The 22,957-nt window shown below is 37.7% G+C and overlaps 1 protein-coding gene across 1 annotated transcript; it reads left to right on the forward strand.

Moving 5' to 3' along the window:
* Positions 1 to 717: 717 nt before the first annotated feature.
* On the forward strand, positions 718 to 22,658 carry PI15 (peptidase inhibitor 15; the record flags this gene model as incomplete). Its single annotated transcript, XM_080610678.1, has 5 exons — positions 718 to 990; positions 18,525 to 18,643; positions 18,927 to 19,059; positions 19,217 to 19,332; positions 22,289 to 22,658. The coding sequence occupies 5 exons, from the start codon at positions 718 to 720 to the stop codon at positions 22,422 to 22,424; spliced, it is 777 nt and encodes a 258-aa protein (XP_080466804.1). The 3' UTR covers positions 22,425 to 22,658.
* Positions 22,659 to 22,957: the final 299 nt, after the last annotated feature.

Here is a 22,957-nt window from a genome sequence, read left to right on the forward strand (position 1 = left end):
GGTTCATATCATCATATAGGAGAGTGCTATATATACTGGGAGAGCAATAGACTGTATTCTTTTTTTTTTTTTCCTTGGTATTATCCAGAGGTAAGCCATTCAGCTCAATAAGTTTGCTTTGCATGCAGTTTTATCAATGCTTATCACATTTTGCTGAAGTTAAGATCTGAATGCTATTTCTAAGATGTCCTGCTTTCATGCTTTATATGTTGTCTTTTGCCTGCTAGCTTATCTGTGCCACATTGTGTCAAAATAATCCATGCATATGGGATAGGCATAGCCTAAGATATGTTTTTCATTTTCACTGGAAAACATGCTATGAGCTTCCTTGAAGTCTCCCCATTTAAGATTTGTAGTGTGTTTTATGGACTGATAAAGTGTGATAGCGCTGTCCCTATTTCAGGAATACTACTAGCTCTGATTACGTAATTCATTGTGTAGTGGTACTTCATTTGGTGTGATTGTAGTAAAGACATATTAGCCCTTAAGATGGTTATTGGAAATTGCTCAGTAGCACATGTTCTGACTGGATTGTTGTTATGATAGAGCTGACAGACAGAATCATTTTTCTGATCACAGGCTGCCAGTTCACTTTGTTCTGCTACCCAGATGTACAGAATCACATCTTTGACATCTTATCTTCTACAGATTTGTTTTCTACTGCCCTGACTTAAAGCAGAGTACCTCTGTGGCCTATCCTTCTCGTTTGGCCCCAAAATGACAGTAATCACTGCAATCAGTTGTGCTTTCTTATTTTCCATTCTCTGTGAAACAAGTGCATTAGTGTTACCCAACTCCACTGACCTACTCCTGTCAGACGATAATTTTACTGACATTGAGACAGCTTTGGCAGCTCATCTGGACTCTGCAAAAATTCCCAAAGCCAGGCGGAAGCGCTACATTTCACAGAATGATATGATTGCTATTCTTGATTATCATAATCAAGTCAGAGGCAAAGTCTTCCCACCTGCTTCCAACATGGAATATATGGTAAGTGAGCTTTGTTTATTTCAGAGTAAAACAAACTGTAAGTCAGTGATTTGATTTTTTTAAACAAATTGTGAGGGTTAAGTAGATAAATAATTTTTAGCATTGCCTAATAAAATGTTCTTTCCTTACATTTTTAAAGTTGCATTAACATAAGCAAGCAAAAGCCAAATACTGAACGCTGAACCTTTTAACTTGCCTTGTTGTATTTTCATTTCTATGAGTAGTCCCAGGGAAGCTTCTGAGACCCAAGTAAATGAAGCTGTGAATTAACTGCTTGTTGGCTTGAGGAATAGTGTGTGTGATCACAACATGTGCTTACACACAGTCACATGTGTTTAAAGTACTAATTATTAGTTATCTCATCACTTTTGTGGAGTTCACTTAGTCATTGCCCTGATTTATACAAAAGGTAGCCAGTGACCATTTCTAATTTCTTTCAGACATAATACTTTTGGAGTCAATATGGTAAAGCTGTGTTTGAAAAGTAATTCATCTGATGCACTGTTTGTCTCATGCTCATGTATTTTACTTACTACATATGGTCTGTGTGCATCTAATGCTTCTATTTTTCCATCAAATACAATGCTGCATTCAAATGTTTCTCTAATATGTAGGATTTCACTGTATGCAAAATGTTATGTTTGTGGCAGGCACTTTTTACCCTTATTGGCAAATACTCTTTATATGAATTATCTGTTCCTGCAGGTATGATAGAAGTTATTCATTCACTGTGATTTCACACTTGACAGTACTAGCTAAAGTAGCATGTTTGCTATTTGTGTTCCAACTTTGAATGCATGCGTAATGTGGACCTCTAATATTAAGCATAGGCTGGCCAAGCATAAACATTTTTACCTTCTAAGTAGGGTATTCACCCTATTCTAAAAGCACAGACGAGTTGTGTCAGCACCATATATCTGCTTGAAGTCACAGAGTTTCTCATATGACAACAGTTAGTTAACAGGTTTGAGAAACACACCACCATCAGCTTGACATAAAAAGGGGATAAGAGTGATAACAACTCCTCCTTTTTAGCAGCTAATGACTAACAACTTGGAGAACTTTCTATCACAGATGTTACTTAAATCTGGATTTGATTATAAAATTGGCCTAGCACATCCCAGCAGCACCTCAAAATGTTGAGTGCACTCAAAACATATCAGGATGAAGACCTGTTGCCATACTATAGGCTGAGTTTGAAGTTTGGTTGAGTGGAAAGGTCAGAGACAGAAAAAACAGAAAGGTCAGAAGGCAAGCTCCGTCATCGTTTTCATTGCTGTGCTCTCCACTGATGTTTCCTTTGACTCTGCATAAATAAACTTTGTTGTAATGTCTGAGGGAATGGCAGCCTACCATGCCCTTCCTTGGCTTGTGTGCTTTAGCAATGTGGTCCTGCAGTTTGCTTAAGTGAAGCCAACACCCTGTCATATTCCCAAGAGTTTTGTAAGTGCAGTGTTCTTAGCCTGTTCAGTAAAAAAAAAAAAAAACTTCAAAAGAGAAAGCAATTTTTCTTGATTAATCTATTTTAATGCACTCATATGGGTAAACTGCCAAGATTTTATCTATATTAGTTGGGTATTCTGCTACGGCTCTGCTCTGCAACTGTGCTGTGCAAGGTTTGGTACAAAATCAAGACTGAAGCCATGCTCCTTACAGCTTATGTACTATTTTTTTCCTTGCTTTTCCTGCTGTTGCTTTTACCAGCACCAACCAGCTGTGGGTTGTGTTCCCATCAGCATCAGCCCAACCAGTAGTCTCAAGGGCAATGTCTTAAGCTTTCTTTCACATTTGGCTTCCCAGTCTGAAAGTACTTCATAACTTCATGCTGCAGAATTCAGAGCAGCACCTCGAGCTATGTAGGTAATGATCCAGAGCACAACTTGAACTTGGATTCTGAAGTGGCAGCCAATCCCTTTGCCACCAATTCTCTTCCAGAATTTAATCTGTGTGTGTCCCATGTAAGAGAGCAAAAAAAAACCCCAGTGAGCAACATTGCACATAACTTGCTCTGCCACCTTCTTTGTAGCCATGACAACATCTATTTAATTTTTCACATCTGTGGCTTCAGAAGGGTTTTTGGTAGGAAAGTCTTGAAGATGACATGTAAGCCATACAAAGACTGGGAACCCCTGTATCAGTAATGATTGAATTTGCTTGATCCACTGTTAGGTCTCTGTATAGTTTCAATGTATGGCACATATGTTGTATCTTATAGGGACATAAGGTTGCTGCTGTTATATATAGAAGATGTTGTGTCACTTGGTACTCACTTTCATAAACAACACAACAAACACACTGTCGTTACCAGCAGACAAGTGCTATGCTTGAAAGAACCTTCCAGAATGTGTGTTCCTGTCCTGAATGCTATGGAAAAGTGCAGTGGTAGTGATGAAAGTGGCCTTTACCGTTTTCCCTAACAATGACTAAAAAGGATGTCTCATGTTAGAGAATTACTGGAATTACTTACAGATGCAGTAGATTGTGGAAGTCTTGTGTCTTTTTTAAGTGTGTTGAAGTAGAGAAAGACTAAACAGTTTGGAAGCACAAGAAAAAGATGTTTTCTCATCTTTTCTCTGTCCACAGTCATATTAAATTGTATTTTGTTCTTTTTTCCTAATTCTGTTAGGAGCTCTGTTCCTCTCCTGAATTGCTGTATCACATTCTCAGTTTTGCACAGTCCATTTGCTTTTTCTTCTTCACTGGTAAGAACTCAGGGTTTAGCTATATGAGTTGGTTCTTGTGATTACATTCTCTACAGGCAACCTTTTCTGAGGCTTTTTCTCCTTGACACATTCTGTTCCTTCCCTTGATGCAGTCCCCTTCTCACACGTTCATTGCATGTCCCTACCCATGGAATGGAGTTGGAATGATACAAGTAAGATCATTTGCAACCCAAACCATTTTATGATCCTATGATCTATAGAAAATTAGACTTCCTTGAGCATTATTTTGTCTGTGCTTACTGTCTTGGAGGGTTTTGTGCTCCAGGATTTTCGTTGAGAGGTCTCAAAGAATGGCTTTGAATGCACATGTGTTAGGCAGGAGACGTTCAGATGAGCACTGCAGTAACAGAGCTGGGGGAGTGTTTTAATTCTCTTGGAGAAAGGTGTATCTGACTGCTGCTCTGGCCTGTTATATGCAGTTGCCAGTGAAAGCCAACAGCCAGGAGTAAAAAACAGTGATGGGACACACAGTTTTATTATCAGTCCTTAGTGAAAGAAACTGGTGTGCTTTACACCAGTTACTTTAGGAAATCTTTCTCTTGGGACATTAGCACCCTTTCCATCAGACTTTAAAGTAGTCCTCCTTTTAGTTCTGGTTCTGGTATTGCTGATGCCATCAACTGGAAGTTTTTCTGCAAGTACAAATCTAGAGTCAGTGCATCTGTGAAAGAGAAATGAAACAAGGACTTTCAGACCTTTAGAAGTAATGACCTGTTCTTTTAATTTGGGTCTTCTTGTGACATCCTTCATTCTTCCTCAGCCTATGACTGTCATTCTTCAGTGTTCTAAAAGCTGATGCCACACCTGCACAAAGAAGGATGACACCATACTTTTGATCTGGCAAAGGGTCAAAATCATCCACTTGGCTTTAGGTTTTGTTTTTTTGTTTTTTTGTTTTTTTTTTTCTGGCGAAAGCAGAAGGATTCCATTAAATTCATGACTCAGGAAAAAATGAGGTGTAGAATTGCCTGCATCTCTCTAGTGTGAAAGGTATGTAAACCTGCAAATCCAGTGGAAGTCTGTGTACAAACAAATCCCTTTTTTCTGAATGCTTGTTCTGTACTACAGAAGCCTGTGTTGCCTTTCTGAAATATCTCAGCTACTTGGTAGGCTAGTAAAGATTTGAGCTGTTGCTAGCTGAAATTTGAGTCTCATGGAACATATCATTTAGTATGCATTGGTACTATCTTTAGGCTCCCAAAACATTCATTAATGAAATGTCTGTTCCTATGAGAATCAAATGTTAATTTTACCTTCCCTACAATCACCCCACTTGAGGCCAGGTTTTTGAAAGTCCATATGGTCTTTATTGTAACTCACATCACTGAGTGCATGCAAAACCTGGTCGAGAAGTGCTTACATACAGGCATGTTATTAACAGCTTCTCATGTGTCAAGCAGAAACAATAACTTGGATATAGCTGGGCTTTAATGAGCATTGAACACTGTCCTCCATGGCATTCCCATAGGGAAAGTGGGGAAAACCTGTTCTAGTTAAAAGTACTCTGAAGTGATCTGAATAACTTGTTGAAAAGCGATACTGAAAGACAAGCTCTGAGTAGTTCACTATTGGCTCTGCAAGGGTGAATCCTGAGCCCAGTACTGATCAACATGGTCATTAGTAGACTGGCAGCAGCATGTCTGAAGTATAATAGATTGCGTGCTCAAAAACATGAAGCTGAATGTTAGTGGAATGCTGTCTGAAGATTTTAAGAGCAGAAAAATGCTCTAGATAAACTTGAGCCTGCTAATGTATGGAAGATGTACTGATACACATTTTTTTTGTTCAGTGATTGCATAAATGCACTTCTATATTTGGCAAAATCTGCCCCTCATTGAACATGTCACTTTGTAGGACTCAAAATAGTAGAAGATTCCCAGACTAGCCTGAAATGAGTTTTTTTGGACATGCAAGAGTTATTTCATGGCAATATAAAGATATTTTCTCATGAGCTGGTGGCAGAGGAGCCAGAAGGGAATGGAGAATCTGATCCTATTAATTTCTAGTAAATCCACATGAAAGACCATTATAAAATGGACAAAGGAAATGAACTATTGTTCTAAAATAAAAGTAATTTTGTTCCAAAAGGAACTCGTGTAGTTGTGTGAGGGAGTCCATATGAGGCACGGGAGAAATCTGTGCACTGTGTATGGCCCAGGAGTGACCCTTTTTGCTCAGGTGATGAACTTGGAGACTTGGCTGCAGCTCTTCATGGAGAGGAAGCAAACTTACAAAGTCAGGTCAGAGAAGCAAGAAAATGCCCCATTTAATGATCATAAATGTAAATAATTGCATTATTATTTCACTCTTAAATTTTAAAGTCTTGATAATATTTTCTTTCTGTCAAAGTGATCTTTAAAGAAATGTTCTGTGAATATGCAATAGGTAATGGGTAAAACAAAATGAAAAACAAAAAAAACCCCTAACCCCAAAAAAGAAAAACCTGCGTCAAGTTTCCAAAGTCCTAAACCTTTTATATAGACATGGAAAAAGTGAATTAATTTGGTTTTCTCTCATATTCAAAAGCATTTCTGCTAAATAAGCTTCTCATCTTGTTTACCTATTATTTTTGCTGTTGTCAATGTGGTTTATTACAGACCATTCTAAATCTTAGAGGACATTTTGTTCTTGAGTTGTTTGCCCTGGCTCATCTACATGGTCCCACTGAAATCATCCACGTCTGTGAGTGAGGATTGTAGGGCTAGTTCCTTCAAGATTTATGTCTAATGAGTTGGATAGGAACTCCTAATGCATATAGTTTATCCCTGCCTTGTTGCAGGACTTCCTTCTGCATTAAATACATATGGTTTTCATCTTGTCTACTACTGAACACATATAGTGATGCTGTCTCAGTCACATCTCTTGGCAAATATTTTACCTTAGGAAGAGAAATGATTTCCAAATGTCTAACCTAAATATTTCCCTCTAAACCTCAGAAAATTAATCTTTATATGCACTTTTTAACTGTCTAATATAATTTCTCTCCTGTTCATTTCAAACATTACCCTTTACCTATTTACTGATAGTTTTCTTGGAATTAAGATGCATGCATGCATATAGTCTTTCCTTGGTTTCCATGTGCATGTCTGACGATGCTTCTGCGTATTAGAGCAAATTACAGTTGCATTGCGTTTACAGCTCCTTTGTTAAATCACTGAGTAGCACCCTTAAATGTCAAAGCAGATTAGGCTCACAATGCAATGGAAAATTTACTATAGAAGTTACTGGCAGCCCTGTTCCCTTAAATCCTATATACATGGTGAAAATTGGAATAGAGTAATCAGATGGTAAGTCAGGGTACAAAGATCTTAATCTGATTTTCATCATGCCAGAGCACAAAGTAAATCTAAGTATAGTCCAACCCAGTCTTCTGGGAGGAGAGACATCAAAGTGCTGAGAGCTTCCCCAGTGTAGTCCACATATCCCAGTTTGCCATAGCTTTTAGCCATGCTGGGAATTCAAAGTGAGGTGAGAACAAATGAGAAGGGGTGTAATGGGGAAATGTGTTCACTGGTTCCAGTTTGGCCTCCTAACAATTGTGTTTCTGTTTAGCCAACTGAGTATGTCCCTTCTGCCTGTGCCATAACCAACACCAGGAGTGCCTAAAGATCATGGGCTAATGAATTCTGCAATATCAGTTCTTGGAAACTTCGAAGAAAACAGAAAGAACTGATGTCCTTTACATGCTTGCAGTTAGGGGTGGCTGTCTGCATGACAGTGTTGAAAGGAAGCAAACATTTTACAGCATACTCAGCCTTTTTCTGCAGTGGGGGCAAAACGTGGCAACTGGCACTAAGCTGAAAGAAAGTAAGAGTAGTTGAGCTTACTTTGTGCCAATTTTGGCACAACAGCGTTACCTGGCTCTCTTTTTCCTCATAAGTGAGTTTATCCAGTTATCTTGTTGCACTACTGTCAGTAATGCAGCACTATACTACCTGTAGGCTATCAGTAAGATGCAGGATGATGCCCATTTTTCTAGTAGAGTTTCATCTACAAAAGGCTAGGAAACCCTATTAAAGTCATCACTTATGTTCAGAGTGATTGACAGAAGATTTGTTCAAGAGTTACATTACACAGAAAGGACTTTTCCTGGAAAGTGTTACTTGAAAAATCTGAAGAACTTCACCCAAAATGCTGTTGATAAATATTGTGATAAAGAATGACTGTGTTAAACTTGCTTTGGTATTAGAGCTCATTTCCAATGTTTTATGTATAAAATTTTTACAGCATCTATCTAGATGGTGTTTTAGAATATTTACATTATTTAAATTTAGTATTAAAAGAAAGCCTTCTAGGAGTCTAAGCAAACAAAAAACAACCTAGTAGAGTCTCAGCTAGAGAAGCAGCCTGCCCAGAGCCATCAGAATTAGACATTCCTTTATTATTAAATGCATCACCTCTTGAACTTCTTGGCTAAAAACAGAGACAAGGCATTTTTCACAACAACCTTGATCCAAAGTACACATCACTTTGTTTCAAGCATGAATGGAGATGATAGTAACGTTAAAGCTCTCAACATTTTCATTCTTTTTCCATACCTGAAAAGAACATCTGAAAAGAAGAATAGTCTAACCAGGTCTGTGGAAATGTGTATCATAAAGACAGCAAAAGATGGAAACCGTAAGGCAACCACTTGTTTGCTTTTTGTGCACAGAATACTGTCTTTAGCACAGGCACCACCATGTGTGAATGCATCTGCAGGTGCCTTGGTATGGGGTTTGAGGTCTGTTTTAACTCAACTAAGAATGACCTGGGTTTGCAGTTTGCATCTTCGTCTGTACAGCAATATCTGTTAATCTGTATCAAGAGAAAGAATCTTAAATTGAGCTTTCTTCTTCTGAGAATAAAGAACTATTGTTTTTATTCTTTGTCCTGAAGAAAGAAGCTGCTATATTTTCTTTTGTCATGCTGCCATATCTTTCAGTCAGAGCTACTTAGAAAATAGAAGTATTTTCTTTGAAAACTTTTACAGAAATTAAGAACAATTTTTTTGTGTTTTAATGAAAAACTTTAGTGGTTCTTTAAAAAAAAGCCAAAAAAAAAAAAGTAGATTTTTTTTTCATATAGAATAGAAGCAAAATACCACAAAAGAAATACATTTTTCATTCACATTTTGTGGGTTTGAGAAAAGGTAATTTGCTCTGATTGTATTTAAAATGATGGAGGTCAGACACCTTCCTCATCAGACTTAGGACCAATTGTCAGGGTGACATGAAACTAGACGAAATTTGGTCCGTGTTACCACTTCTAAGATAAGCTCTTGCCAACTAAAATATGCCTTGCAGTAGGTTAGGAAAGCATTGAATATTTTAAGATATGTAGCTCTGATATTTATCTTTCCCAAAAGCTAAACAAATAATAGCATATCAGTGAAGCTTATTGTTATTAAATCTGATAGCCTACCAGTTTTCTTTGTTTCTTGTTCGAAAGCCTGGTGGCAAACATGAAAAGAAATGCAGACAACCTTTAGAAGAAACAAATTGACTATTAACAGTGGTCAGGATTCAAATGATAGCACTTTGAATTTGTACCAAATAGACATGCAGGAATATAAACTTCTATATAAAATACAGACTTGAATTTTCATAAGAAAAGAATTTCTGGCAATGAGGTTTCTTGAACATATGTGTGGTGATGCCCTTATTACTATAGGAGAGGCCTTCTAGTACTGAGCCCTTCAGAAGTATGAATCGGATGTTTGGAGGTTTGGTTATATGAGAGTAAATTGGCTATAAAACATTGCACAATTTTACTTTGAGTTGCAATGGAGTACTGGACAAACAGCTTGATGTATTAACCCTCTATTTATGTGCAAAAGAATGAAGTACAGAACTGTGATTCCCTTCAAGATTTTTTTTTCCTCTAGAGAGAAGATGTTGGCAATTTTCTGTGTAAACTTTCAAATTATTACCTAATGCATTTGAGAAAGGACTTGCACATAATGGTAGGCACCAATTACAATATGCACAGTAAAACTTCTAACAGGTGGTAGTTGAAAGCAGAAAGTATTCATATTCTTAGATAGAGAGAGAGAGGCTAGAGCCCAGATGATCTCAGAGCCCAAATAAATATCTGAGTTTTCCAAATCTGTCTGTAAATTCCAATGAGCTCATATATTTTCATCACACAGTATGTATTGAAAAAAGTGAAGGCAAAGAGACAAGGCTCAGTCACTCTGCTGAAAAAGCATGCAGGCAGAAGGGCTGGTAGGTTGTTTAATTAAGCTTTGTGAGGTAGTAGGCATGGTGGGGGGTCCTACAGGAAGTCTCTGAACCTGAAAATGCTGCAGGCTTGACTATACAAAAGAGAAAGGGAGAAGCTGGGAGAGGGACTCTGGTGTGCTTTGCGTGTTGCTGTGGGATTTCTGAGAGACCGCCACTGCATGTGCAAGTGGTACAGCTGGTGCAAGGCTGCACGGCTGAGTGACCCATGAGGACAGGATCTGCATGTTGGAGGATAGCAGCCTGCATCTGCTAATCCACTCTGGGACTTGCAGTAGCAGCTGTGGAGTGCAGCTGCACAGATGGGCTGGACACGTCGGATTTCATCCATCAGCTTCCCAGTGTTTTTCACAAAGGAAGAAATCACTTGTATCAAGGTTTTCTTCTTTCTCACTTGCTGTCATTCCAGAAGAAAGAGCTTCTGATCTTTAGCTGGGCAAACAAGCAGAAGTACAGGGCTAATGGAGAATAAAATCACAAGTCTGAGGTAGAAGGGTTAATTTTTGTCTGATTGCTGATAAAAGAAGGTCCTACTAGCGACCTTTCTGATGTGCATGTGAACCCTTGTGGATTTGTTTGTGTCAAATAAAAATCTGAAGATGCTAATATGAGTCCACAGTTGACATATATTAATGGAAATTAAGATGCCCAAACAGGCAAGAAAATTGCCGCTTTCTATTACTGCAAAATATAACAGTGTTGTCCTGCAACTGTATTCAAATTGTGTATCCCAGCATTTGCAGTCTCATCACATCATTGCAGTCATGTAAAGAAGGAGGAGTCTGGAAGAGGAGAGGGGTCAAAACAGTGTATTTCACCTGTTTGCTCTGGATTTGTGCTCAAACCTGTACCTGGTGCTTGTCACTTCAGCTGTACAAGCGGTGTCAGCCAGCTGAGGGGATAGTCACACCGTGGCTGTTGTGGCATTATGGGCAGCAGCTCTCACCCTACTGGTACTCAGGGAACTCCTAGAAGGGTAGTGAGTGAGTGTGTGTATGCTTTGTTTAACCACTGAGAAATATGCAGATTATTACCCTATCTAATATGTCATTATAAAAAACAACCAAACAAAACCAAACAGCAAATTGCTGAGGGCTGCTGCTGGTATTTAATATTCAGAGCAGTGCTCTGCCGAGTTTTTCTTGTACTCTTGTGCAAGGGAAGGGAGCTTCCTTGCTACTGGCAGTAAAACTGGGCCAGGAAAGATTAAGGATTGTGATGGCACAAGAAGAATGGAAGCACAGTTCTCTATTGCTTGAATGCTTTAAAATGATCATTAGCAGACTGCCTAGGCTGCCAGGTTGAAAACATGTCTTTATGGTTTCCCCAGTTAGCCCATATCTTCTGTCTAGCAATCTGTCTGCTGGCAATTCTCAAGGAAGGAGCACTCCTACTTCTCACATTTTTTTCATAGTTTCTTTGCGACAATGAGGGCTGTAAATTTAAATGCTTCTAAAAACATCCACGTTGCACACAGATACACTAATTCTGTGTGGATATCACTGTGTATTCTGCTTCTTTTGCATTGAGAACACAAATTCTTGTGACCTGCTGCCATTAATAACTATTTCAGTGTACTTGGAGAGAAGAGGGAGTTCATTGCCATTTGCATTGGTAATGATGTCTCTCATACAACAAGGCATGCATAAAGAAGATATAACAATACTGAGACAGATATTTTCTTTTATCACTGTAAATTTGCATTCTGAGCTTCAGGGAAGGTATCAGATTATTCTGAGAATACATTTTTTGTCTCTAAAAAACAGGAAATAAAAATTAAAAATGTTTCAACTTTCTCATGGAAAGTCATCCTTGGCTAAATGGTCATCCCCCATTGAATAATACTTCTCCTTTTTCCACACATTGCGTAATGAAGAACTAGACTATCAAAGGTTAGGTTGATATTTTTTTCTCAGTCCCCATATTTGCCAGGAATAATGGATCTTAACTTTATGTTCTTCCAAGTTCTGAACTTTAAGAACACGTTACAAAGGGGTGCAATTCCAGAGGACAGTATCAGTCATTCCTTCTCAGGTGTGGCATCTGTGGAGGAGGCAACTAAAATGTTAATTTTCAGTTTACCTTTCACCTCTAATGATATTACTGATTTAAATACCTGTTGGGAGGTATTCTACTGCTTGAATCAGTCCTTTTTGTCTACCTGTAAGAAAACTGAAATAAACATTTTATATGCATGTCCTTAATTTTACTTTTGAAACTGAGTCATGAGAAAAAGACATATAACATTACTCTCACAGAACGTAAATGCAGTAAAGTGTTGACAGATGTTACTGATGACTTTGGAAGAAGCCAGTAATTGCTTTCTGTTGGGACAGAAAAAAAAAAGAAATCACAGCATGTTTTGCAAAATTTACCAATCAGATCATAAATCTGAGAGTAGGTATCAGCAACATGGAAAGTTAAAATTATGAGTTGTCAGTCTTTTTTTCTTTGACAGTGTGTTGAAGATATGAAATAGAAATGAATGCCCATTTTAGTATTTATAGAGCACCCAGATTTTTTCCCCATTTTTAAAAGTAAGAAACATTGAAATTCTGCTTGTTTTTCAAATAGTAAAGAGACATTCTCTTGCAGAAATAGGAAACAAGTAATTAACATATACTAGTATGCATAAAATTAACTTAGGAATATGACATTTTTACACTTGCATGGGTAGGAATTTTCTGGTTTTAAGAAAAACACCCATCAAGGGTCTATGTGAAGTTCCAAGATATTTGTTCTTTCCTTTCTTGACTTAGCTAGTGATACTTTGGATGATCTATAGCATCCGAGAACTCATTTGCAACACAGAATATGAGAGGAAGCCTTGGCAGGCTAAGGGAACCTTCTCTCTCCTCTCTTCTTGCTAAATAAAAGTTTTCTCTAAAGCAATGAGAAAATTTAATGCATGTGGTCAAAAAGCTAAAGTAATAAACATGCATAGCCACTTCTATATTGAGCTTTTCCTCCTATTTCAGCACATTATTAAATTAATATTCATTAAATGCACTTCTATTATGTATAATGTTCATAGCTCTTCCTGCTATGGAAAAATCTTGGAAAATGACCTGATGAAGCATTTTCTCCAGGTGTTGGCATCCTTTAGATGGACAAGCTGAGAGACACGAACTGCTTCCTAAGGTCGTGTGGACTACAGAGTGAAATCTTACAAAATCAGCTTGAAACACAGGGTTTTAATATTGGTTCCAGGCAGAAACTTTGTGGTGCCTGTGTTTGCACCATCTTACTAAGATGGGTTAGTTTAAGCAAAAAACAGTCACGTGTTATGAGCTTCACTGACATCCAGAGTTCCTCAATCAGACCTTATTCAGGTAACTGGGAGGTGCTCCATGGAAACAGGAAGTCTTTAGGGAGGGTCACACATTAAATAATTTCAGTTAGTCATACAGAAGGCCTGTAGTGAATATATGACCTCTACTTTAGGAAAGGTACAGATCTCAAGTGACACAGTTCCTTGATACCATCAAAATTCCCAGGCCTGATGTTTCATTTCATAGGACCAATGACAGGATCTAGGCCCTGAGAATGCTGCTTCGAATCCCTGCTCTGTTTTAGTCAATGTAATTTAACCGCAACTTCATATCTCCACTATTCTACTAGATTACATATCTCTTTTATATATTTATATATATATTTATTTTATATTTTATATATATATATTATTAATATATTTTATATTTATATATATATTTTATTTATATTTATTTATATTTATATTATTACATATCTCTACTATTCCACTAGATGTTCTCAGCAAAGTTTGCATGTTCAGACTGTGCATGTTGCAGTAGTGCATTTAAATCTAGGAGTATGAAACTTTTAATTTTACAAATAAAATTACCACAGGGTGAAAGTAGCCAGAGTAGCAGTATGTTTACAATAATACAACTGTCTTAGAAAGTTTGTAGTAAGAACAAGTGATTTGGATTAAGAGGGTTCCATTCAGTTTCCTCTGGTATACTTGTTCAATGTTTTCTACTTACAGATAAACTAGTGAGGTTGCTATGTGAAGTAGCTTAGTGTTTTGAGCTTTAACTCCTGGTCTGCAACAGGATTTGTCCCCTAAGACATGTGTTGAGCAGGGTGGCAAGAGAAAGCTACTCCATTTAATGAGTGATATTAGGAGTACAATTCTAACTGTAAAAATGGTTATGTACAGCATTCCTCAAATTAAAACATAGCTATTAATGTGGGAAAAGAAGAGCCAGTTATTTTTCAACAAGTGTTATGGACAGATCTTTGTAATATTGTAGTTGCTTCTCCTTTTTTTTTTTTATTCATCATAATGTTTATACAGCTTCATCATCATCATTTTAATACCTAACAGGATAGTTGCGACCAGGACCTCCTATTCCAACAAAGCTGTTGCAACAAAAGGGTAACTCCATCTCTTCTACAATATAAATTACCTAAGAACAACTGAGAGACAGCTATAAAACAGTGATAGAAACAGAGGATACAAAGAAACTGTGACCCACAACGTTAAAAGGCTTCCCTTGGGGAAAGAAGTTTGGGTTCTGGGCTTCAAGAAATTTCATTCAACATTAAAGATATTTAATTTTACACTCCATTGCTTATTATACACTATTGGAATAAAATAATTTGTTTTACTATTTGTTTACAGAGTGAAATAAGCAAAAAGAAAAAAGAAAACTTGGGTGAAATTCTGACCTCACTCACAAAATTCCTGCTGACTTTTATTTACACTAAGATTTTAGTCCTAATTCTCAACCAGCATGTGCTGTGTGAGTGCAGAGAACAACGCACAGCTGCCTCATAAAGTGTTCTCTCATGCTGAAACTCCCCATGTAGAAGCACTGGCCCGTTCCCTATATTCAGTCCACTAGTCTATTTTCAAGTGTAGTTTTGCAGTGCAGTTTTGCTGGGAGCAGTGCAGAGAGCGCAGTCAGACAGCTTTCTAGGAAAATAATCTTTGGCTGAGGAAAGAAAAATAAATTGGTCAAAGGATGTTCACTTCAAGTTGCCAGTGAAAGTGGGGTGAGATGCTTTAACTCTATCACAGCTCAGTTAGACCCAGGTGAGGAGTGGGGAGGGTTTCCATGCTGAACCAAATCAGTGATCTGGAGAGTTTGGGAGGGAGTATTTATGCTGGGTGGAAAGAAGGTGACTGCAATCACCACAGAGATAACGAGCACAGCTTGGCACTGGGCGTTTCCTTAAATCTTGACCTTCTGAGTATGCACATTTTTCTGCTTTTTTTCCTTTTGCAATTTTATGTTCATGCCAGGCAGCTTTCTCTAACATGTTAAATAGAAACACTGGATTGGCTATCATTTCAAAGTTTATAATTTTGTTTATAACATTGTTTTTTAAAGTCTTTGCTAATTAAGTTGGGATTTTTACTTTCTTGTCATACAGAAACCATCCTTCTGGCTTTCAGGTTACTTCAGTTTATATTTTTAGGACTTTTTTCTATTTCTTTATATGTTATTTATCTATACACAACAACAAAGCTCATGGTTAAAAAATCCAAATGTCTTTGCCCTTTTCTCTTACATGCCCAAAACAGGGGACTTAACTGAAATATAAATCAATACAAGTGTGGACTCAGGATCAGGATTCTTTGAAAAGGGTGAACTCTTATAGTTTTAAGATTTTAAAGATTTTAAGTTGTCATGAGATAATTTCTGTGCGTCAGCCTATATTAATTCATCTGTCTTATTCATGAAGATGATCGAGAGCTAGTCTTAGGGGTACTGAGACCACCTTTTCTTCTAGGAAAATAAAATAAGGAAGGTGAAGCCCTCAATCTTCTTCCATGAAATACAAATTATTTACATGGCAGGAAGGGACTCTTCACAAAGGCTTTTCACCAGCTGCTAATAAAGGAATGGAGGAAATGAAAAGATGCTGCATATGGTCCCCTCACCTTATTTCTTACTCAGTAGTTAAGTTCTTCTCTTTCTCACTTGTTTTTCCTTTTTTGTTTGCCAAAAATTTCGTATGTCCAGAGAGTGGTCAAGAGTAAACAGATAATGGAAAGCAGAGCTCAGTATGTATCACAGTAATGCTTACCTGCCAAACCCACAACTTTTTACCTGAGTTTGAAACAACCCCCTGTAACTTTACCAGTGAAATGCTGCAGAAGATTCCTGAGAACCAGAAAATGAAACTGAGGAGAAATGGAAGTGAACTAGCAATGCTTTCACTGTCCAAGGTGGGGGCCATGCCTAGTTTAGAGAGAGCATTAATAGTGAAAACCTAATCTGGTCTTCACATTTCTTTCAAACACATAACATGCAATTTTGCAAGGCAATTTAGTATGCAAAAATGTGCTGGGTGGACATGAGGAGCTGGATGCTATTTGTGCAAATACAGTACACATTTAGATTATTGTGGGACTGCAGCCAGGTTACTTGGGAGCAAGAACGCAAACCTCATGTTCAGCCTCCTGGCAGGGAGCACTCACGCCAGAAGCATGATTAATCCCAGCAAAGGAGGGTGTTTATGGGGTGTCACAGTCCTGGTGGAGCTGCCCCTTATGGATGCACACCAGGCAGCTGTGTTTGGACTCATGCGCTGGATCCTTGTTCTCCTCTGTTCCCCTGGGCCTGGGCAGGCTCTGAACTCTGACTGTGGCCCTGGCATCTCAAGCACACTTTTATGCTTGCAGCTACTGTTGTCCTCTCCTTTAACCTTATTTTCGGGATGTACCACAGAGATTATAAAGGGGTTTTTTACACTATCCACGTGCAGCTAGTTGACTTAACATCAGAGATTTGAAGCAGAAGAAATGTCTGTACACTGTTTTCTTGTCTTTGGGGCCTGGAGCATTTCCTGGGGTTTGGATAGTGCCATAGCAGTCCTGGATCCCCTTCCTTGTACCCTAGTACTCCAGCTTACCCTTCCCTTCACAAGTTATAGACTTATCTCTAACTCCCCATCATTTTTCAGAGCTCAAGTCAGAGTGTTCCCTGGCTTAAGACCAGTCCTTCTTAGCATGCTGCTTCCTGACACTTCCCTTTTTTGTCCTTTTACTGGCAGTTTGTTTTGACTTTATTCTGAGACTCTTTATAAATAGGTGTAAAGTAAATATGCCCTACTCTAAGCACCATCCGTCGTAAGGTTTTCCTAAGGTGGTTCAACTTGAATGAAAGTTTGTTTGCATTAAGGGTTCATATTGCTCTCTGTTGTGATGCTTCAGTTTCAATCTAAGAGGTACCTCACCTGCTCAATATTAGCAGTTTCATAAAATTTACTGAATTTTGTCATTTTCACTTAGAGAAATTTCACAAACTACCAGACAGAGTCAGGACATGAATTACTGTCCTGATCCGTGGTCTGTGCGCAGTCTTCTTACTCTGCAGGTTGCAAAATTAAAGCTATGAATTCAGTGTTAGAAATCATGATTAGTTCATAGTACAAAAATGTCTGTGGTATGGGCCACCTTATCTTCTGATAAGTTAATTTCTGACTTTGCCTCTTGTTTCATACTTGAGAGAGCATACTCTTTATTTCATAGCCACTCAAGATTTATGAGTTTGGGTTTGTGTTTAAAAAGCTGCAGTGGGCTGGGTAAGCGCATTCTGTTCCTGCCTTTTTACCTGAAGTTCACTAAAACTATCCTGCATCAAAACACTCCACTTAGGGTATTAAAAATGTACATCTAACTCCAGAATCTACAGCCTAGTTGGATATCACTTAAACACTAAGTTATAGTGGGATTTATGCATACTTGTGATATAACAGTGAGATATTCTTTATCTGGATGTTCAATAGTACAGCAGATTCTACTGCTGATCTCTCTGTTATTGTTGAGGGAAGCCCATTTGCTATGTAGAAGACAGCAGAGTTACAAATCAAGAATGTGAGCAGGCAAAGCATATAAATGAGACAGTATTTAAATTCACTTATCATGTTCCCATCATTGGAGAATTTAAGAAGTCAAATTGTCTCTTCTTACAGAGTTGTTATTTTTTTTTATTCCAGGCAGGGCGTAATGTCAGCTCCTGTGCAGAATAAAGTGGTGAAACTCATACTGCACCTGGAAACTATCCATAGTCTTTGTGTTTGTGGAATCCCTTTTCTTGACCTTGTGGCCTCAAGTACGAAAAGCTGCCACACACACTCTCTCTGGCTATAGATACTGTTGAGATCCTATTTCAAATGTGTTGGGGTTTTGCACAGTATGTAATACCTGTGCTGACCTGTTCTTCCCCATGTGCCTCTCCTTCACTTTGACTTTCTATGTGAGTCTCAGCCAACATTTCACTCCTCTCTACACGTGGATCTCATCAACACAGAAGGAGAAATGGTAGGAGAATGCCCATTCAGTGAAGGGCTTTTCCAGAAAAAAAAGGGAGAGATTTGAATACTTGGCTTCCTCTGATGTGGGTGAGAATACTGTCCAGTGTTAGGACAAATCCTGCTACATCCTGTGTATGCTGCCCCACAGTTTTCTGAAGTGACGAGCTCTCTGCCTGATTATATAGCTAATGTGTTATGATAGTATATTTGTGACTTAAGCTACTTGCTTCTTGTGTTCTTGCAGTGTGATCACTATCAGGTTTTTTTTCATTCTACTGCTAAGGATATTTTATTTTGTCAGGTTTGGGATGAAACTCTTGCCAAATCTGCAGAGGCTTGGGCTGCTACATGCATTTGGGACCACGGACCTTCCTACTTGCTAAGATTCTTGGGCCAGAACCTATCTGTAAGAACTGGAAGGTAGGCAGATACCCTACAAAACAGTTATTTTGTCAGTCTTTGAACACCTTTTGAGATCCAGATCGTAGACTGATGCAAGTTGTCATTCAGTATTCTAGCAATAATTGATATCCATCTGTGTTCATTTGGCTTAAGAGTATTACTGCTTAATTCTGTGCCTCTACTGATGCATGGAGAAATGTATATTTAGGTGGGTTGCATCAGAGGAATTAGCAGCAGAAAGTTCCAAAATACTTAAATCTAAAATGACATGTTTTTCTTTCTGTATTTTAAACAAACCCAGGTATCGATCTATTCTCCAGCTGGTAAAGCCATGGTACGATGAGGTGAAGGATTATGCTTTCCCTTACCCTCAGGACTGCAACCCCAGGTGCCCCATGCGATGTTACGGACCCATGTGCACCCATTACACACAGGTTATATGAATTACATTCTTCTATTAAAAATCTATTGTCCAAAGCTGGACTTTTCTGTGATGTATTTATAGCTCTTTCTCAAATAAATGTGTGTGTGTGTGTATATATATATATTTCCTTTCAATTTGGACTTCACCAATGATAAATATTTATTCAGATGGTTTGGGCCACTTCCAATCGTATAGGCTGCGCAATCCACACATGCCACAATATGAACGTCTGGGGATCTGTTTGGCGACGAGCTGTTTACTTGGTATGCAACTATGCGCCAAAGTGAGTTGCTTTCTTTTAAATATTGTTTACTTTTATACTTCTTGCATGTTTTTGTCCTCTCATAGGATTGCTTACTCCTTTTTCTGCAGCTTGACCTCTTGTGCTTTTTCTGCTGGCTGCTCCTTCGTTCTAACTTTACATCTGAACACACAAAAAATGCATGACTTTGGTCTACAAGGAAGAAAAGGAAATAACTTGATGTGTAAGGAACAAACCCAAACCCTTTTTTTCTGGATTATTATTATCATCATCATCTTCCTTCTTTATGCTGACTCCACTTTCAATTCCTTATTTCTTCATTCTGTTAAATATAATAATGGTGACCTAGTCTTCCTCAGGTAAGCAATCCCACTGTAGTTCAGACCCCTGATTTACTGTGAACACATGTTGTTGCCCACAAGATGCTTTTGCTTATGACCGTGCTGCATAAGGATATCCATAGCATAGGTTTCCTACAAAGTCCATCTACCTAAGCTCAGTGTCTGCAAATCTCATCTTGCCTTCATGTTAGAGTCCTTCAAAGGACAGCCATAGACAGCCCTGTATCAAGTAGCTGTGCAGACATATGTTAGGTTGACATGAAGAAGTTAATTTTCCCCCAGCATTTCCTAGACATCATCCCAAACTTACATCTGGGTGCAGAATGGATCAATAACATGGTTCTGGGAAAGGTTCGGTTTGAGGTCAGTGCTTCATAAGCAGCATGGGCAATGTAAATGGCTGGTTTCTCTCACTCTATATTAGGCAAAGCCATAGTTCTGTGCAGAAATCTAAGTGTAATTAATTGAGCATGTTTTCCATAAACTCACAGTGGCACAGGTACATTTGTGGTAAAGAGCATGCAGGAATATGTCATTATTCTAGCTGTTACATAAGTAAAAGAATTTTTAAAGATCTGCAACTTAAAAAAAAGGTAGGATTTAGTAAGAAAACTGAATTCAGGGAAAATGGCCTGTGGGAATCAAAAAGATTTCTCTGTCATTTTGTCTTTAATATCTAGTAGAAAAGGGTGATAAGAAATGAATATGAGGGAGCAAAGATCAGGCAGCAAAACTATCTGAATTTTAGCTCTACAACATGGACAAATGAATGAAAAAAAGGTGAAATCAAAGTTTATAAGGGAAACCCAAATATTACTTATTATGTATCTTAATTAAAAAAAAAAAAAAATAAAAATTACAAACTTCCAGAGTACATCTATCATATACATATATAGGAAAAGAATTGTTTTATACATTACACATTATTGAAAACTGCTGTATTGTTTGTGTATAGGTTAACAATAAATTAATGACATTTTACATTTTCTCAGTGTAAAAATCCCACTGTTTCTCAAACAGCACACCAAAGTCTGGATTTACGAGCTTCTTCTCTGGATAAGATTTTGAGTAGATCTTTGGTTCATAGGTAGTAGAACAGTCACAAAAAGGATATTGAGTGGTCTTGTCTGGCTTCAGTTCATATTTCCAAGAATTAATTAGATTGAGTTAAGTAGATTTGGCTTAGAGTCCTTGAGCACACGTGGAAAATTTTCTTTGCCAGTCAATAGACTGTGTCTTTCTGAGTAGGGAACTCCTCTAAAGAAGAAGAGGGTGAGTATTACAGCTCTGACCCAAGTTATTGAGGTTGGAATTTGGCAAAGATTTAGGATTTAGAACTCAAATAATTTTCACTGATGCTATGCTGTAATGCTGAAAAAAATATCTATGCTTCTGAACTCAGAAAAAAAGTTTAAGAGGATAACTATAAGGTTTAAAAGTCCCTGCCCCTGCTTTTTTAACAGACTCACAGAAATCAGCCATGTGTTGCATAGAAAATGAAGCAGAAATCAGCTTTCTGGATTTCCATATCTGTTATCAAACTAAATATATTTCCTGAGCACTCAGTCTTCTGTACCCTTTTGGAAGAGAAGTAGGAATGAGAAAATTATTCGAGAGATTCCTACTTTATTCCAAGGCACAACCCAGACCAGGGCTTTTGATCTAATGTTATTGGCTTGGAGGTAGAGGATGAGAAAATGTTTCATAAATAATTGCATTACTCATTGCTATACCATGTCACATGCAAACTAGAGGAAACTTCCCTGCTCAATGAGACATAACATTTAAATAAAAGTCTAATTTTAACTTTCTTTCTGCCTACATCATGAATGTTACATGAATCTCTAAAAGTCCAGGTTTTATATAAGCACCTAAAAGTCTAGATGTGTTTTTCAGATGTTCTTAGATATTTCAGAATAACCTCTTTTCACATGATCAGTTTCCAGACTTGTACCCCTTTCCACTCCAGCTTTATTACACCGCACTATTCACCAGATGGAAGTCCTCCTTCTTCTCCATTAATGAGACCACTACAAATGCCCAAATACAGTTCTTCTTAATATATTACTGTTGAGAATACTTTTCATCTTACCTTTTCTCTAACCGTGGATTCTACCTCAAAGCTTCACAATGTGGACATAGAGCAGTCCAACCTAAGAACAAGAGTTCATTCAATTTATTTTTCCACCTTTCAAGAGTTACCTTAAAACCAAGTTTTAAGATAACTGCCGGACAAGAAACTGCTCAAGGAAAACCTTGCACCAATGTTTATGTTGCTAAGGTCTCATAAACATAGCCCTCTGGTGAAAAATACTCTGTCCCAGGCTCAGAGAATCAAAAATCACTTGGCTGTAGCAAAACCAAGAAAACTGGGACTTTACCATGGAGACTAAAGGATATAGAATTGACCACTGGCCTGGGGTGACATGGTCATTCTCCTGCTGGTTTAGGGAAATTGGTAGATCAATATTTGTCAGTAATCTCCAGAAATATATTAATGTATATTTTCGGTAACAGGTCATTTATAGGGTATCACTGAAGACGAAACCTTTAATTTCTCAAAACAACTATGTTTAACAATTATTTTTCTTCCTCTCTGACCTTACTAAACATTCTTTTTCCTTTATTATTTTCAGGGGGAATTGGATTGGAGAAGCACCATATAAAGTAGGAGTCCCCTGTTCAGCTTGCCCTCCAAGCTATGGAGGTTCTTGTACTGACAATCTTTGTTTCCCAGGAGTAACATCAAACTACTTATACTGGTTTAAATAAGTTAAGGTTTACATTATTTAAAAAAAAAACAAAACAAAACAACACACACACAAAAAAAAAAAAAACCAAAAAACAAAAAACCCATGGATGAGTAACATGAAGCTTGTATATTGAATTTTGCACATATTATATATAGAGAGATATTGTAATAATACTCTGATGTCTTCTTTTTGTATGCTTTTGTATAATTAGCTCTCAAAGTATAGTATAATTTGGTTTTAACACTTTTGGATACAAGACTCACATTAACCCTTTTATATTAATAATTGGTTAAAGGAGAGCAAAATAATTTTCACCTTAGCAAGTGTAGCTTCCTGAAAATTAGGCTCTGTAAAAAGCACATTAAAAGATTAAAGAATATTACTTCCTTTAAAAGATAATAGCTCCAGAAAGAGAAAGGTCATTGTTTAATACTGTGCTTTAAAAATGTAGTGTGACATGCAAAGCAACAAATTGTTCTCACACTCTTATTGGTTCCTCTCATTTACACTGGTGCTTTCACCTGCAATGTCAATGGGACTCTGAGCAGAGGA

This window comes from Psittacula echo (assembly GCF_963264785.1).
Source record: "Psittacula echo genome assembly, chromosome: 2".
Classification (NCBI taxonomy): Eukaryota; Metazoa; Chordata; class Aves; order Psittaciformes; family Psittacidae; genus Psittacula; species Psittacula echo.